General features: G+C 36.5%; 2 protein-coding genes across 4 annotated transcripts in view; one reads left to right on the top strand and one right to left on the bottom strand.

The window, feature by feature from the left end:
• LOC121857786 (metaxin-2-like) overlaps positions 1-7,845 on the bottom strand; it is a 47,355-nt gene extending 39,510 nt beyond the window's left edge. Inside the window, exons 1-2 of the mRNA XM_042353991.1 lie at positions 7,688-7,845; positions 5,505-5,672 (exon numbers count right to left, since the gene is read on the bottom strand). Of these exons, the coding sequence (XP_042209925.1) occupies positions 5,505-5,672; positions 7,688-7,826 (307 nt within the window). The 5' untranslated portion in view covers positions 7,827-7,845. The remainder of the gene's footprint in view (positions 1-5,504; positions 5,673-7,687) is intronic.
• LOC121857783 (homeobox protein 5-like) overlaps positions 1-18,279 on the top strand; it is a 42,041-nt gene that overhangs the window by 12,672 nt on the left and 11,090 nt on the right. The window contains exons 2-4 of one of the 3 annotated variants that reach the window (XM_042353978.1): positions 2,742-3,684; positions 7,956-8,024; positions 9,322-9,435. In XM_042353978.1, coding sequence (XP_042209912.1) covers positions 3,598-3,684; positions 7,956-8,024; positions 9,322-9,435 — 270 coding nt within the window. In that variant the 5' untranslated portion in view covers positions 2,742-3,597. Of the gene's footprint in view, positions 1-2,741; positions 3,685-7,784; positions 8,025-9,321; positions 9,436-18,279 lie in introns of those variants that run through there. The other 2 variants (XM_042353979.1, XM_042353980.1) reach the window with 2 other exon arrangements.

The raw sequence follows: 18,279 nt of genomic DNA, 5'->3' as shown, positions 1-18,279 counted from the left end.
TCCATAACTCCCCACCACACTAACTGCTACAACCTAACAAATATTTAACACCTATCTTCTCGTACGTGGCCCCTACAGTATATCAGATTTTAAGCCGCCCACAAGATCGATTCTCAAATATCAATATCAACCATTAGTTCGCAAAAGGAAACATCACCTAGCTAGAGATTGTCAGAGTAACAGCTTAGGCCAAACCAGCAGAGTAACAAAAGATAGTTGTGAGTTTCCGGCAGTACTCAAGAATTAACTAGGCTAACTAAACACCCTATGCTATCAACCTTAATACCATATGAGTGCCAATATAACTGACAGGTACTAACATATTGGAGATAGGCTTGCCTAGAGCGCCATAAATAAGAAAGAGGACGATGCATAATTTAGCCGTGTCGTAAAAGGTGAGTAAAGTACAGATAAAGATACAAGTATAAGCAGTGGTACAAGTATAGACATTCCAACACAGGTACAGTACATTAGCATTACTCAAGGACAAGTGTACATTATCTCAAGTTAAACCAACATGAGCACCTTTACCATCCAATCACCACCATACCTAACATAGTATGACCCTCTTCAAGGTTTGTTTACCAGACATATTTTAAAGGACTGAGCACAATCCAGTAATTTATGTATTGTATTGTAGGTCATATTTTACTAAACATAAATAAATATTTTGTGGTGTGGTGTGTGTGTGTGTTGTGGTGTAAAACTTTTTGTACTCGTAGGTCAAGGTCACATCAACACTACTGTATGTCCTAAATATTCAGCCAGGCTCACTCACTGTTACTGTACCTTCCATCAGCACCAAATGGCACCTACTGTCACGCTAATCAACCATCGCATTCCTCCTCCTCCTGCTTGGTCTAGTTCACACACACACACACACACACACACGCGCTCACACACACACACACACACGGCAACACTTATACAATACAGTAGTACATACATCCCTTTGACTCTGAACAGTAAGGACAGTAAGGACCTGACAGTATGTTGACTGATGATTCTGTAAATCTTGTCTATCTATCTATCTACCTATGTGTGTCATGTTTTGGACTGATAGACGATATATAGTTACTACTGTACATATCCAATTATCTCACCATACCTTTTTATTCAATCTATCAATCAAATCATTAAAACATTTGACAATTATCAATCCATCTATATTTTGACCCAACTTGTTATCGAGATTCTATAGCAAAGTATCAATTATATTCTACAGTATTTTCAGCTACTGTTTATCTAAGGCAGAACACAAACATCAACCCTAATAAAAAAATATATCTTTTATACAGTATACTGCAGTCTCCCCAGAAGAAAATGAGAGGAGACGAGCAGAAGGAAGGGGGGGGGGGGCTCTCTCGGAGAACTTAACCCTATATTGAGTATTGAATATCAAACAACTGACCCCAGGGTTATGACGTAAGGTGATTGGGCCGGCAAAATATCTCTGTGCTCTAAATATTGATCCAAATAAACATGCTGGGGAACATCGCTTGTCGATACCTTCAGGGGACAGTGAGATACAGTGCTGCAAATTCTGTCAAGAGTTCAAAAGGAAAGAGCGAAAAACTCCAGCAATCATTAGTACTGGTTATTAAAAGTGGAATAAGGTTGTAAGATAATTATGTCCAGTGATAATTTGGGGTATAATTTCCTTGAGATATTCACGTGACAAATTGCATAATTGTTGACGATATAATTTTCTTTATTAAGTTTCTCAGCGTGCAAAGTAACGGACCCAAATTTAAACATAAAAAAGGGCAAACAACTACTCCTGCAATTTTCACATCTTAAAGTAACATAAATTATTTAACTATGAAAGTAAAGTACTGTATAACTACTGAAATCCTCTACCACAGTGTTAAAGAGTGTAATATTTGGTGTTAGTATCTGTGTTATTCACTTATCATCAAAGCCACAAATAACTGCAGACACATAAAACATACTCAGTTGTCTCAGTTGCATACACACAGAAAAAATTATTCTCCCTCACACACACACACACAGTATATATACCTCAATCCACATACAATACACAGGCAATTGTGGTCGAGTATATCCTGTACTGTATACAGTATTTGTGTGTATCTACTGTATACTGTATGTAGGCTTTGTATTTGCATGAATGTAAATGCATGTGTGTATGTATGTAGTGTACATACTGTACATAAACATGTGTATCTAATGACTCAAAGCAACCCAGAATTAACATAAAATTGTAGAATCCGACAGGGTTAAAAATTTTCCCTGGTGACGAGAAAGATCAATACACACACACACACAAGCAATCCGTCACACAGGTAGTGAGGTCAAACTAATTTAAGATAATGCTTGCCTACCTCCCCCAGCCACCAGGATCTCCCTTCTTACCCAATTCAAGCGAACATACAGGTCCATTACAAAGGATGCCACACCTATTCAAGTCAGTTTTATGATCATAACCCAAGAATTAAGTTAAACTACAGAACTGTAACATCAAGATTCCCACTGCACCCACTGACATAATCCAAGAAATCAAATTCAGTCCCTCTAAATTTTCAGATATTCTTATACCATATACCCTATTATAAGGTGAGTAAATTGACCATCTGTACAATGCAGATTCCAACTACCACCTGTAATCCTAAGGTCACCTACAGTACTGTATAATCCGATCATCTCAAAACAGAACTTACAGTATTTTATATAAAAACATATACGTACTATATTTGTCAAATCAGTTTTTCTCTTTTCAGAGTGAACTTAACATGAACAGCGTTCGGAAACTTAGCAGCTGGAGCAGGTAAAACAAAAATTAACAAATGTTCCAACATTAACTTGCTCAAGAAAGAAAGACACCTTAATGACACAGAAGAAACTTAATACTTTTTTAAACATCAGAGCTCATATACAAGTGATCTCTTTAAAGTAAATATAACAAAATAATGGAATAACGAAATTTGAAGTCCATACAGATCTAGAATAAGAGGAGTTAGGTCTTAGATCTAATCCAAGTAACAGTAACTGAGGAAGACCAGTAACAGAACATGAGTTTCATCAGTGGAGGGATGGTTGGTGCTGTCAGGGTATATCCATCCCAAGGTCAATGTCTCACTTTGACTTACTACCTAACAAACTAGAGCTTCCTAATACTGCACTGATAGATGAATGGTTTTTTTTACCAATAGCTACATAATGACAATGAGACGAAAACAAAATTATCAAATTCACTGATCTTTATGACCGTTGTTTAAATTTATAATCAAAACTGGGATTAACATCAGTCATAACTGTGGGCTCAATAGTGATTTGCTCAAAGTGTCTAAGCACCACTCAGCAAAAAGTTCTTCCAGTGATAGAGTCAGATAGAACTGGTATTCATGGGAACAATAAACCTTAGTTGCTGAAAACACCCTCTAAAAAATTCAATAACCATAACAAGAGAACTGGTATTCCTCGAGCTAAACAAAAGATAAATATGGTAGTGATACAATTAAAAGTCACTAAAGAAATGAGACAACATGAGCCACAAGGCGTGATGCACCCATAATAAGCAGTTGTGATCAATTGCAATCAAACTGGCTGCACTAGTAAACACAGTCTACAGGCAAGATGGCAGCAACTACACCCGAGAAGCCAAGTTCCTCCAAGCCTGCCACTCCATCCTCTGCCTTCTCCTTTCTACGATACATGCAAAAGGTGAGGTATTTCTTAGTTTTGTTTTAAGTCAAATAATTCATCTTTTTTTTGCACTGTACATGACCTTCTTTAGCTTGCAAGCCTTTTTTTTTTCTACTATGCCATACAATGAGTGGAATCGAGAGCACAAACAAATCCTCCTTTCATTTAACTTCATCTAATCACTCCATGCTGCCACACTTTATCATTCACATTTTTTGCTGCATATTGAATGTCTATTCCTTTCACTTCTACTACTGTACCTCCTTTATCCCCATTTACCCCTCTTCTTCTTGTTTCCTTCTTCCTCCTACCATTCATCTCTTCAAATATACTGTACACACTTATCATCGATACTGTATTCCACTATCCCCTCTTCTCAGCTAGTCCATATCACCATAATAAACAATACCTAGGTCACCTCTCTGTCCAAAAAGTCTTCTATTTCTACAACTTTAGTTTCTGTATCTATTATTCTCTGCATCCTATTCACCCTACATTACTCAAAATTATATCATTTGTTAATTTTAATCTGCTTCCCCCACACTTACATCCACCACAGTCCACATTTCACTCCCACATACAATAGAAATATCAGCTCATTGTGTCTTCTATACATCCCCAACTTTGGATCCTTTGATGATATTGTCTCTTTCCATACATATCTTAATGTACCTACAAGTATTACTGTATTTTTTACTCATCTACTCTATCCCTCTTCACAGATACTCCCAGATATCTCAACCACTCACTACCTTCATTTTATCCCTACTCAGATTATCAGCCCCCAGCTGCACAATGGGTAATTAACTTTGATGATAGTTAGTGTAGTTCATACCACACTGTCTTCTTATGTACCCCCCCCCCCCGCTCTCCAAAAAAAAAGAGGCAGGAGGATGGTGGTCACATAAGCTGACACACATTACAAGACTTCTACCTAACATGCTACTGGTCCACGCAAACTCCATGTACAAATTGACAGATATAACAATTCATTATTTATGGCTACAGTACTGAACTGTTACCACATAAATTATTTCATACAATGTCCAAAAGACTGTGTGTGTCTGTTTACTTCATACAACTCAAATGAAATTATAGAACCAACATAAACATCATAACGATAGCCAAGGGAACACTATAAAACTATCTACAGGGCCATATACTTTACTGCGGTACAGTGTGTTCATGGGGGGTTCCTCTTTATGTCCACAGTAGTACTGATGGCTACTCGGTAGCCTCCCTACACTATAATTCATCGATTGTTACGGTATTTCCCCTTTTTTCTATTTATCTTTTATTTTTCTATTGCATTCATTCTAGTTTCCTCTTTGGCTAGACTAGTCACGTCATCACTCGTTCCTTTAATACATTCTTATTTAATATTGCAGGCATGTAGCAACCATTTTCCTTAAACCTAAATTAACAATTCCCAAACATATAAAGTACTTTGTGAATTGATCATCAAACTTTCAACACTGTCATAGATATGGTTGACAATCTAGTTGTTTGGAAGACATCATCAAGTACTATACAAGCTGCACAAATAAAGGTATGTATACAGTATATTAATTAATGTTCCATCTAGTTTCTACATTTTTATTTCTTGAAAAATAAGCTGTTGAGTTTTTGTGTAAAAAATAAATTCAGTAACCCAAAAATTGTTGAATACTGTATTGCCTTTTCTCATTTTTGGAGTACTGTACTGTAAAAACTTAATCAGAAATTGACTAACCTCTCCTAATCTTTCTAACTGGACTCCTTGCGCCCCTCTAAACATCAGAGACATTGCTATATAATGGTTACAAAAATTAATACATATTATTGAGTACTGTACTTACCACTAGGTGACATATGTTCAGCGTTGCCTCTCATTTCTAAGCTAAAGTTCAGATGGCACATTTTAAGGAAAGCCTGTACAGCCAAGCAGTTGGCATTGTCAGGCAGTAAGATCTGCTCAACTTCATATTGCTGAAATAATTTCACATCATTTGGCCATGGTTCTTGAGCTGTAAAGCAGAGAAATAAAAAGTAAAATGTTAAAATAATGAATGTGGAAGAACATACATTATAGTTGAGAAAATTTAGCGTGAAAAAATAAGGTGATGAAAATATGTTGAGAAAGGAGACGGAGAGATGTTTGCTATAGAAGTTTGAAATGAGTTGTTTAAGCCACTGAACCTTCACCAACTAAAAAACAATTACATATTGTCTTCTTTTAGTAGAAATGGGCCAGTATTCAGCGGTTCATTCCTGACAAACCTTAGTGTAATAGCTTTCTGTATAAAAAAGAGGTGCCGAAGGCATGGTCTACTTAACACTTATTAATTCAGTAATTTCAAAGTTCCGGTAATTTTTTCCTTCATACAGTAAGTGAAAATTATGAGGGAAAATAAATAATTATATTAACAAAACGTACAGTAAACTATACCATTATCCAACATTCCAGATTTTCATAAGTTCATACAGTGAACAGTCTGAGCATTATAAGAAACATATTTATGAATGTGAGATTCCATTACAGATATTATATACAGTACTTGATGAGCACATAATTGAGAAAATTTCTCCATAGAAAATGAACACTTTCTTACTTCTTGGAAATTACAAAAAGTGGACGAGGAATATGTTTTGTGTAATAATCTATCACTTTTATGATTATTTACATCTGGGAAATGAGGGCAACAAGCTTCTCAATGTCTGCCATGTTCGTTTCTACGGCTAACTTTTAGAAAGGCTTCATATTTTTATTTTAGAAGATTAAAACATACAAGCTAATTTTATAATTATACGTTGGGCTTGGTATTTAAGGTTAGTCCAATTCATTTTATGAATGATAAACAATAGAATACAGCAGTACTGTATCTGGTTTCTGTACTTTGGCGCTAACTCCAAACATAGCAGATGCTGCTACAGTATTTTTTTTTCGTAATATAAACCAATTAAACTACCAAACTCAACGTAACATAAAATACTACAATTACCTTCTACTTTATTTTTAAAAGTAAATTTTGAAAGGAACCTTCCAAGAGAATGTTATAGTAAAGATTCATTTTGTCATAATGGGAATTTTAATAATAAAAATAGGTTTTCATGGTGAGTTGAAAGAATATGACATTTATTTTAGTTGCTAATGCTTGTTTACGGAGATATGACCATGATTTACAGAGACTGGGCAGGGCTTGGAAGATGAGGGAAAATGTGGGGTTAAAACACTATAAAAACATTTGGATAGAAATAATTATCTTTGCTAGTGCTAAATGGGTCATAGCTCCATAAATAAGCATTAGCTACAAAAATAAAGGTTATATTCTTTCAAATCACCACAAAAATCATTAGAAAAACTGATTTCCATTATCAAATTCCCATTATAACATAAGGCGAATCTTTACCAATGTTACGTTTACACTAAACTGCTAATAAATGATCCAGAAGTAGCAAACACTGCTCCGTTCCAACATAAATGACTGACGCTTTGTTGTCACCTCCATGTACGATTCAAAACGGAAAAATTATACGTGGCATAACATCAAACTCATTCCTCGTGCACTTTTTTCATGTACCGTATCGAGGGTAAGAAAACTTTTATTTTCTATAGAGAAATTTCCTCACGTTGGTGCTAAGGGTTAGGCGTGGCTGTATTACCCCCATTAAAAGAAATAAGGGTACACGTAGCACCTCACTCCTTAATCTACACCAAACATTTCTACCGTCAGCACTCTGGTCCTCTGATTTTTGTTGTACATTTTGCATCTCAAATATCCACATGCTAGTCAATGCATGGCTTCTAATTTAGTCTACGAGAGCTTAATCAAAATCACTGTAAACTACAAACCCAGGCAAGAATGTGCAAATAGTGTCATTAACTTACATAAGGTGTGGCATTGTCGGGCAACAGCAGAGTACACTATCCTGCCTGGGGTTTGTTTCCGTGAGTACACTTGGGGGCCCAAACACTGACTGGGTTATTTCTTCAATATAATTTGATGGTGAGAATCCTTGTGATGTGTATTCGTTGACTTACCTCCCAATTCCACTGATATGGAGTCTGTCAACAACACGGACGGCATTTCAGAGGAGCGGAGTGAACGGTGTAGTGTTTTGGTTGTGAGGATCAGCTGATGGCCCCCCGTCTGCCCCGGACAAGTGAGCGTCGTCTCCATGGTCACGGGACGCGCTCGATACAATATGGCTTCCGTCTGATCAGTCGTGAGGGATCTCTCATGAGGGACGATCACGCCTCCTGTCTTCCGATTTTGTTTGTAAATCGGTTTTTTAATATCTGTTTGCAGATGAAACCAGCAGATCTCTCGCCTCGTAACAACGAACTATCAAGCCAAGACAGCTCTTTGGATAATGAGGTAAGATATTTCTCTTGAATTTGTATAGTTTTCAGAAAACTTGTTTCCTAAGAACAGTAACTAAGAAGAAAATAATTTTGCACGAGTCGTGCGTGAAGTTTCGAAGAACCTTAGGACGAAAGACTATGATAGCTGTCGCTATTATATATATATATATATATATATATATATATATATATATATATATATATATATATATATATATATATATATATATATATTTAAGCCTATGTTATAAGAATCAGTGAAATGAGCGTTGTATTAAGTCACAACTCACCAGGTAACAAGTGTATACCCAGGTTTCCGTATCCTGGGGTAATAAAGTGCCCTACTAAGTGGACGTTTCCAGCTGGGCTAAAAATGTTTTGTATCTTGGAGACGAAGTAACGTTGCTCTCAGAATTAAGTCAAGGTGAGAGTCTTCTAATTCATTTTCTATGTTTACCGAACTTTTCGGAAAATTAATAAAACCACCGGCAGTCCACGTATTTTTTTTTACTTCGGCACGAGATTCTCTATCCGTTTATTTTTCGTCCTAACTGTGATGCTTAACATAAATTTATCCATACTTACCTTAGTATCTCAGGGATTCTGTAACTTTCTTTTAACAATCATCTGGAAAGTTTGACTTCTATAGATAGACGTCCGAAGAATCATCACTATATTCAGTCGTTGTTGAGTCTTGACACTGACAACCGACTAACTTTAGTGTGAGTGGTTGCTGCCGTATGGTGTGGGCTTTTACTTTTACTTTACTTTTATCCTCTTCACCACTGATCGGCTCGTTAGCCGCTTGGGCGTTCGGTCACGTCTCTGTTACGCACTGTTGGCAAGTACTGGGCATTCACCGGCTCCTGAATGTACCTGAACCCGCTCCAGTGTTGGTCAAGTCTGGTCTTGAAAGAGCTCACACTCGGTTCCGTCACAACACTCTCTGGTAGATTGTTCCAAGAGTTCACAACTCTCACTCCGAAAAAGTTTGCCCTCGCAGTTTTCTGGACTTGCGGCTTCTTCAATCTTGAGCTGTGACCCCTTTCAGAGTCAATAACAGAGACTGATCAATATGTTGTCTTGTACCAGCGGGAGATAGAACCTTACCTAAATTTCTTTTTCACATTATCTCTTTATATGTATACCTCTGTACTGTATACTTATCTAAACATTCATCTATCTTTCTATTACAATTTCCTACAATTAACATAACTACCTGTATTTTTATTTGTATATCAGTTGATCATATATTTGTTTATTTTACGTGTCTGACTGTCTATATATGGTAGTGACTCACTGACCTACAGGAGGGAGGTGGGCAGAAGACTCTCAACAGTGCCCTGGGTTCGTCTCGGGGCCGCCAGGGGTACTGTACCAGATGTGACAACTGTTCTTCTGACCCACACCACACGCACCTTCAGGTAACTCTCCTGGTCTTACTCCTAGCTCTACTTGTCTTACTCTTAACTCTACTTGTCTTACTCTTAACTCCACTTGTCTTACTCCTAACTCTACTTGTCTTACTCTTAACTCTACTTGTCTTACTCCTAACTCTACTTGTCTTACTCTTAACTCTACTTGTCTTACTCTTAACTCCACTTGTCTTACTCCTAACTCCACTTGTCTTACTCCTAACACTACTTGTCTTAGTCACAACTCTACTTGTCTTACTCTTAACTCTACTTGTCTTACTCTTAACTCTACTTGTCTTACTCCTAACTCCACTTGTCTTACTCCTAACTCTACTTGTCTTACTCTTAACTCTACTTGTCTTACTCTTAACTCTACTTGTCTTACTCTACTACTCCTCTACTTGTCTTACTCCTAACTCCTTGTCTTATTCTTACTCCCTAACTCTACTTGTCTTATTCTTAACTCTACTTGTCTTACTCCTAACTCTACTTGTCTTACTCTAACTCTACTTGTCTTACTCTTAACTCTACTTGTCTTACTCTTAACTCTACTTGTCTTACTCCTAACTCCACTTGTCTTACTCCTAACACTACTTGTCTTAGTCACAACTCTACTTGTCTTACTCTTAACTCTACTTGTCTTACTCTTAACTCTACTTGTCTTACTCCTAACTCCACTTGTCTTACTCCTAACACTACTTGTCTTAGTCACAACTCTACTTGTCTTACTCTTAACTCTACTTGTCTTACTCCTAACTCTACTTGTCTTACTCTTAACTCCACTTGTCTTACTCTTAACTCTACTTGTCTTACTCTTAACTCTACTTGTCTTACTCCTAACTCTACTTGTCTTACTCCTAACTCTACTTGTCTTACTCCAAACTCTACTTGTCTTATACACATACAGGTACCTGTAACTATATATACGTTCCTAACAGCTGACTAATTACCCCATACACAATTTTAATCACCCTAACTAACTCAGAGTTGACTTAATTGCCTTACAGGTAACAATTTACGCCACAGGTAACTCACAGTTGCTCGTACTTGCTCGACAGGTAACTCTTCCTACAGGACATAGATCGTTACTTACTTTAATTAGTTCTCAGGTGTCTGTACTTACCTGTTCCTGGAAGCACAGATGTTGAGGACGTGTTTGAACCCATAATTCATGCAGCTACAAATTCGAGTCCGGGAGTCGTGTATTCCCAGGCCCTCGAAAATAGGGTATCTAGACGCCTCAAAATATTCAAACCCAGGCATCGATCACTGAGAGAGCCGTTTTGGTGTCAATCTTCCGGTGATATGTTTTTTTCGCTCATGTTTGAATGTATCTCACGTCTCGGTGTATTTTCCAGTGGCAAGTTTGGCCGCCGTGGTCTTTCTGTAGTTAACCCAAAGTGAATTGGTTATATACGTTCTCATTTCCCCAGCGATATACTGTACATACCTCGGTTTGAGTTAACACCTATCGTACGAATTTGAGAATATGGATCGATATCTCTTTTTCATAATTCTTGCTCAATTATTATGTATTGTAACGGGTTTTTTTTAAGTCTGCGTCTGCACTCTTGTTGGCTTTCACTCTTTAAAACGCGCTTACTCTTCACTCTTGTCTGTCGTCAATCGTTCAAGCTTTCTTCATTCACGCTGGCTCGCCACTGCCTTCACTCTAGACTATTTTAAGAGATCATCACTCTTTAAAAACCTCTTCTCTTTCACTCTTAAAATACATCTTCACACTGTCATTCATCTTCTTTCACTCTACCCTCATTATACTTTGAAATAATTTTCTTTCACTACGTCATAATACTTTAAACCGCATTTTCTTTCACTCTACGTCATTATACTTTAAAATCACTTTCTTTCACAGTTTACCATTACCCTTAACAAATCCAAATCACTATTTTTTTCACAACACGGACCATCCCACATTAAACCTGCTGTCACATCTCATACAGTACTGACAACCATTACCCCACACTTGAATGCTAACAATGTGGAATTATTATATTTCAGCATCTTGAGAACTAATGAACTGTGGCTAGGGCTGTCACCATGGAAATATTTCTACAACTTGAATTCGGAAGCATTTTTTTTCAGTGACTCATAAACACGTCAGAAATAATAATAATATGACAATACTTAATGTCTAACTGAAAGAAAATAAGGTAAATAAATTAATAAACGTCAAAAAGAATTAATATCTGACAAAATAATTCGTTAAAACTTCTCGGCTATTAAAAATAATGAAACATTTAGAGACAAGAATATTTTAACACCTATCTCCCGCACATAGTCATCAGATGAACGTTTCCCAGCTTTACCGTTTCTGTTTATTTAGTTTCTTTATTCTTTACTCTCAATTAATTATGCATTGGAATTTTTAGTTGTCGGTGGATACACTTACAGGTAGTATATCTTGAAGTAAATTATATCGTTTTTTTAGTTGTTCTCTACAAGTAATAAATAATTGTATATATATATATATATATATATATATATATATATATATATATATATATATATATATATATATATATATATATATATATATATATATGAATTGGTCTTATACCGCACAGGATATAAATTTAAGAGCCTGCAATTTCTTTTGCAATTTTTTTTATTTTTTCTCGAGTGTAAAATATGTTGTTTTTACTTTCACAAGTAAGTTTTATTGCAATTTCTTTTCATTAAATTACGTCAGTCTCGAACCAAAATTCATTCATAAAACGTAAAAAGTTTTGTGCCAGTTCATCATAATAATGGTCGCTGGCACCTGTCGCTGCTCGCCTACATTACTAAAACTCGCGCCACACGCACCAACTTCCTTCAATTTTTAACGGAATAGAATAATTCACTCCTGTAAATCGATACATACAACTCGTGCGTGAACACTTTCTTCTAAAGGTGTGGACGGCGCGCCCTAGTTCGTGTCAATAACAGTTTAATCTTTTTCTCCTGTAGCGGCTTCTTGCTGCGTGTGGTGGGGCTTCCTCACGTGTTGATGCTGGAGCGATAAAATAAATGCTGTAGTATAATGACAGGAATAAAATATATATTGGTTTTCGTCACTTTAAGCAGCAGAAGCACATAAAACAGGTCATATTAACACACCTCTAACCTACTTCACCCTCCACCTTGCCAAAAAAAATAACACCCAAACAGGAAATATTAGAAACATTAACAAAGCACTCACATGTTGATTGTTGTGACATGTAACTTGTAAATAGCGATTTTCGATATCGACATCCGTAAAGTTGAGAAAGCTGAAAATATGCCCAGTTTTGTTGTCGACCATCTTGTTTATTGACCAGAGTTTCTTTTAGTTATTCTTATCGAATCCATTGGGTCTGTACGGGAAATATTTATTTATATAATCAGCGGGTAAGAAAGTCGACTAAATCAGCTAAGTCGAGGAACATCCCAGTGTCAGGTTAACTTTAACTCCATTACAACAATTGGCCTCGAGGGAGTAGCCTCATGGGGGGGAGGGGGGAGTCAATGAAACTGGCGGAACTTAATTAACTCTTACGACTCTCCTGAATTAGTTGGCTTACTACTACAGACAGACAGAATATCATCTTTGTTTTAATAGGTCCAATGTTTTAACGTCATCATTTCCCAAGTGGCGATTGGTTAATACTCTGGCTTGGTGAATGTACAGTAAATAAAACCAAACCAAACCTAACTTAACTTCACCTAAAACACCTCGAGTAAGTTTGGTTTGGTTAAGTTGTGTAAATTTCGTTGATTTGTATCGCTCTATCCATAGCCGCAGTCGGTACCAACCAACCAAACCTGTAACTTAACTAACCTAACCTACCCCTGGATTGCCCGGCATGGTTAGGTTAGGTTGCTTAGCTCCCTGTGTCTTACGTAAAGATAAATAGGGAAGTTAGTGCCTTTAGACAGTAAGGAGGTCAACAAGTGGATTAATTATTGACGTTTTGTGTGTTGCCAAAAGTCACCTGCAATTCACCTTGTATACTGTAAATAAAATATAAATTACAATTATGGCTGTCTTCTATCTTTTATCACAGTCTCATATAAAGAGTAGATACCTTCTTCCTCAACCCCCCCCACCGGTAAATTAATTATTACAACATGCTTCAAGAGCGTAAGAAAGCTGATCTTTTTTCGTCTTTTTTTAAATACTTTGTAAAGAAAAAATCGTGTAATGAAAGTCTGCTCATTTAAGGCCTAAGTTTTAATATGAAAATACATTACTGTCAGTGTGATTTTGAGTTGGACGATGTCAAACTTTGCTGGGGATAGCTTTCAAGATAAAATAAAACTTTTTATATCCAGTAGGACCAATGGCCACTGTTATATCATTTACAGCGGCGTTTGTTAATTAGTAAAATACATTTGGGGACCTTCACATTTCATTCACAAACATGCTCCTGTGCATGAAAATTAGAAGATTAGTATTAAAGTGGGGACGCTACCAGCTGATACTGTGGAGAAACTAAATTGTGATTATGTTATTTAGAAGGGAAGAACTACAGCCCTCGCTTATGAAAATTCATCGTATAATCTGAGTTTTACCAAAAAATGGAGTTAGATAACGTCTTATGGCTTTGATTATTTTAGTATGAACTTTATTTATCAGGGAAAGGAAAGTAAAATAAGTTATAATGTAATTTATCGCCACGCACTGCAAAGATTTTAGACTTCAGTTTTTTATCCCAGCTATTGCTAAGTGATCGTAAGTTAGTGTGGAATCTCACTGTAATTTTGATGCTAATTTTTGGTTGTTATTTTCGTGGTTTAAATTAGTTATATTTTTAATATAATTTTTAATGGGAAATATAAATAGTACGAACCTTTGAAAGATACTGACCAAGAACGTAACCTTAACTATTTCGTGGGAAAAAAATACCATACCAGTTCTCATTGGATTAGAGTCCCTGCCGTATATACAGTGTATATATATATATATATATATATATATATATATATATATATATATATATATATATATATATATATATATATATATATATATATATATATATATATATATGAGTCCTGCCAGGCTAATCCAGGTCACGTTAGGTAAAGCTGGGATTTTCTTCTCCCTACAGTCCTACACCATCATTTACTTCCCCGGGGGATTTGGCTCATGGCACGTAGCTACAAACCTCCACTGTCTGACTAACTGGGTGGTGTATACTGAGGAGATTTTCGCTTTGGTTACGTTATTTGTGTTTTTATAATTGGGTTTGGTGAGTGTTTGGGGCTAAGGTATATTATATTTATTAACTTTGCATGTTTTTTTTTGTTTTTTTGGCGGGGACTAAGGTAGGTTAAATTGAGTTTTCTTTGGTTAGGTTACTTGGGTCACGTACTGTTTTAGGATTAAGTGAGTTGAACTTGGTTAGGTAAGAGTTATTTGGGTTAGATAAGTCAGGTCATTTAGTTTGCGTTTGGTCAGATTTGAGAGGTGCGGCGACGGCAGAGTGGATATCGCATTCAAATGTTCATCTCATGTCCCAAGGGTCGTCGGTTAGATCCCGGTGCACGCCTAGTCAACCCAGCTGTAAATGGGTACCTATTATAACTTTACATGTTGAGGAAGTGAAAGTGAGCAAGTACAGTGCCGACCATGCTAACTCCTGTGTACCGAAGGCATATAATATAATAATAGCATCCACAGTCCAGAACGTTCAATTATGCCTATGAGACCCTCTTTATCGGATCAGATCGTGTTGGTTCGATTGGTCTAAGTTACACGGGGTTAGGTTATGTTTGATTAAATTAGGTTATGTTAGTTTAGGTTAGGTTAGGTTAGTTACATTAAGTGTACTGAGGGTCATATAGTCACAGTAGCTTCGTGGAGGTTCCTGCCCTGACACAGTAGTTGGATCAACCCCCCACCCCCCCGCCGCCCCTTTCAACAAGGCTGCTCTACGTAATATATGTAAATCCCTAGGGGAATCCTTGGTGACCTTCCCACTCCCCCAGGGACGTGTGATTAGGACCCGGCCACCACCACTACACTCTGAAGGTGTAATGACCCTCAGTCGTCAGAGTCCACAATCTAACCTAACCTGGCCATTGCTACTGAGACCCATTTATACAGGGACACATTAACGTTCGGACCCATTACGACTAAAACCCATTAAGATTGGGACCTCATTATTAAACGTGGGTCGGAATCCTAATGTTTACGTCACCATTCACCCACAAACAGTCAGCAGTCAGAAGTCACCCGCCAGAAGTCACCCATCAGCAGTCAGCCGGGCCACCTCGCGTGATGTATGTAAATCTGTCGGGGGCGGGAAATTAACGTTTCATCAGAGTCAGTCATATAACGCCACCACCACTCGTCAACATTCTTCTGACAGAGTGGTTGGGAAGGTATGCGATTTTAATAAGGATAAGAAGACTAAGAAAGAGGCGAAGAAGAGGACTAAAAAGAAGCAAGAAAGGAGAATAAGAAGAGGGAAAAGACGTTAGAAGAGGAAAAGGAGTAAGAAGAGAAAAGGGGAGTAAGAAGAGGAAGAAGAAATAATAAGAAGAAAGAAGAGGAGGAAGAAGAAAAAGAAAATAAATGATAAAATACACGTTTCTATGAAGAGGAAGACACGCAGAAATGTATAAAACGAATTTCTCGAGAAGAAATTGAATCAGCACAGATGATACGCTCCGTCCGACCTTCCACTCTTTAAACTATCTACTAATACTGTTTTTATATTTATCATATACCTAAAAAAAATGTGCCAAAGTATAATAGAAAAAAGCGAAAGGATCAGAGTCTAAAAAACACATGCCACTGGCAGCGTTAAATACGAATTTCGATGCTAATCCTTCAAACAGTTTGGGCTTAACACTGTACATTGTTTTCCATTTGCCTTTCTCTCTCTTCCTATGCCTTCCCATCCTACCTTCCCTCTGACGCCCCCACACCCTCATCCGTCCAACCATCCTCCCTCACTTACTTTCTCTCGTATCGCCCTTCCCATTCACCAACACAGGATATCTCTCTCTCTCTCTCTCACACACACCACGATTTACACCACAACCCACTGATGTGTAAACGTACAGTAATAGACAAACGATTACAACCGTTGTTTTTATCTTCAACAAACCTTCCAGGCACTGAATATGAAACTACTAGAATTTCTATGAATAAAGCTTTGACCTTTTGCCAAGACTGACATTTGTTCCTATGAGTTGAGGAGTGTTAAATGAACGTATATAACCTAAAGAGGACTGTCTCTATACTACATCTCGTCAGGAAACCTCAACAGCCTCATAATTTCACTCCATAGACAATATAAAAAACCAGGTAACAGATACACAGCTCAACAACCCCACCCACTCACGCCCCTCGTGTGCATAATAAATAAGCCCCTCTCATCTCCTTGGGTCTACAGCATTTATATCTAACCTTTTAACTAAAGGTTGAGTACTCCTAGCAACTTCTCTTTATTGATATGAAATGTTAGAAAACAAATTGTCTTTCAAATATTGGAGGCTTCAGAGTTCACGATGACATTATTCTCTAGTAAATGTTTCACTTTAATTATGGCGTTCAATTGATAGCCTAAATGACCAAGACTATCATACAGTGTTTCTAAAGTTGTCGTTTAGTGTGGAGCGCAGAGAAACATAAACACGACAATAAAGATGTATCGAGATGCTCTTATTCAACCTAACGAGGAAAGGAAGAAATATTTAAGGTACGGGGATAAAAGAAAGATGGTCCATATTATGTTGATTTATACACTACGGGGAGTGATAAAACATACAGTACGTTCATTGATCTCTCTCTCTCTCTCTCACACGCACACACAATTCGGCTGGTTAAATTAATGTCCTGAAATTCGAAATATTTAAACCATTTTATTATTTATTAGTTACAGAAACAAGAGTACGGGTAGAGTTACAATAGCAGAATACATTATCGGTAATAAGAGAATGTTAAATAATGATTTGGAAATTAAATAATGGCTACACTTAAGTGAATGTGTTCAACTTTTGTTTCATTATAATGTGTTTATAAAGTCCGTGTGCATTTTATAACTTGAATAACTTTGATAAAAATAATTTGTAAATGATATATAAGTTTATTCAATAGATATAAAGTTTTAGCACAATTACTGCTTACATTTCTAACTAACAACTAAAGCAGCATCGTTCTGGATTCATATTCATACAGGCTACAGGTGCAGTAAGTTAAATACGGCGGAATAACACCATCGACTGTTATGTTAAAAAGACCTATTTTATATTCTTATTTTCCATTCCAATTTAACTTTTAGCCTCTCTCTCTTTCCTTGTTTGAAATTGTATTAAGAATTATTTATATATATTAGTACTCTACTGTAAAAATTCAACACAGCATAAAGTCTACGGTATTGTATTGCCACATTTCACTAACTTCCAACAACGGGTATGTTGGGAGGTAGAGACGTATGTAGTAACTTCTAAAACTTTATTAAATACTGTAGGCTTTTTATGTGTCATTTACAGACTGCTTCTATCATATGTATATACGAAGTAATTAAAGTTTAAGTGCACAATGAATAATAATAATAATAATAATAATAATAATAATACGTACTAAAAATTATAGCAAATGATAATAACAGTAATTTAATGACTTTTATTTATTATTATTATTATTATTATTATTATTATTATTATTATTATTATTATTATTATTAGCAGTAGTAGTAGTAGAAGTTAGTATAGTAGTAGTAGAAGTTAATATAGTAGTAGTAGTAGTAGAAGTTAGTATATAGTAGTTGTAATTGTACCATGATTAAGAACATATAACATGTCCGTGTAGTGTACCTCACAAGTGTACCTGTACCTCCCTTTACTACCTGATTATTG

The sequence above is a fragment of the Homarus americanus genome, unplaced genomic scaffold, assembly GCF_018991925.1.
Source record: "Homarus americanus isolate GMGI-L3 unplaced genomic scaffold, GMGI_Hamer_2.0 scaffold16712, whole genome shotgun sequence".
In the NCBI taxonomy this organism is placed as follows: domain Eukaryota; kingdom Metazoa; phylum Arthropoda; class Malacostraca; order Decapoda; family Nephropidae; genus Homarus; species Homarus americanus.
The sequence above is the reverse complement of the archived record's forward strand: the minus strand, read 5'-3'. Positions and strand labels throughout refer to the sequence as shown.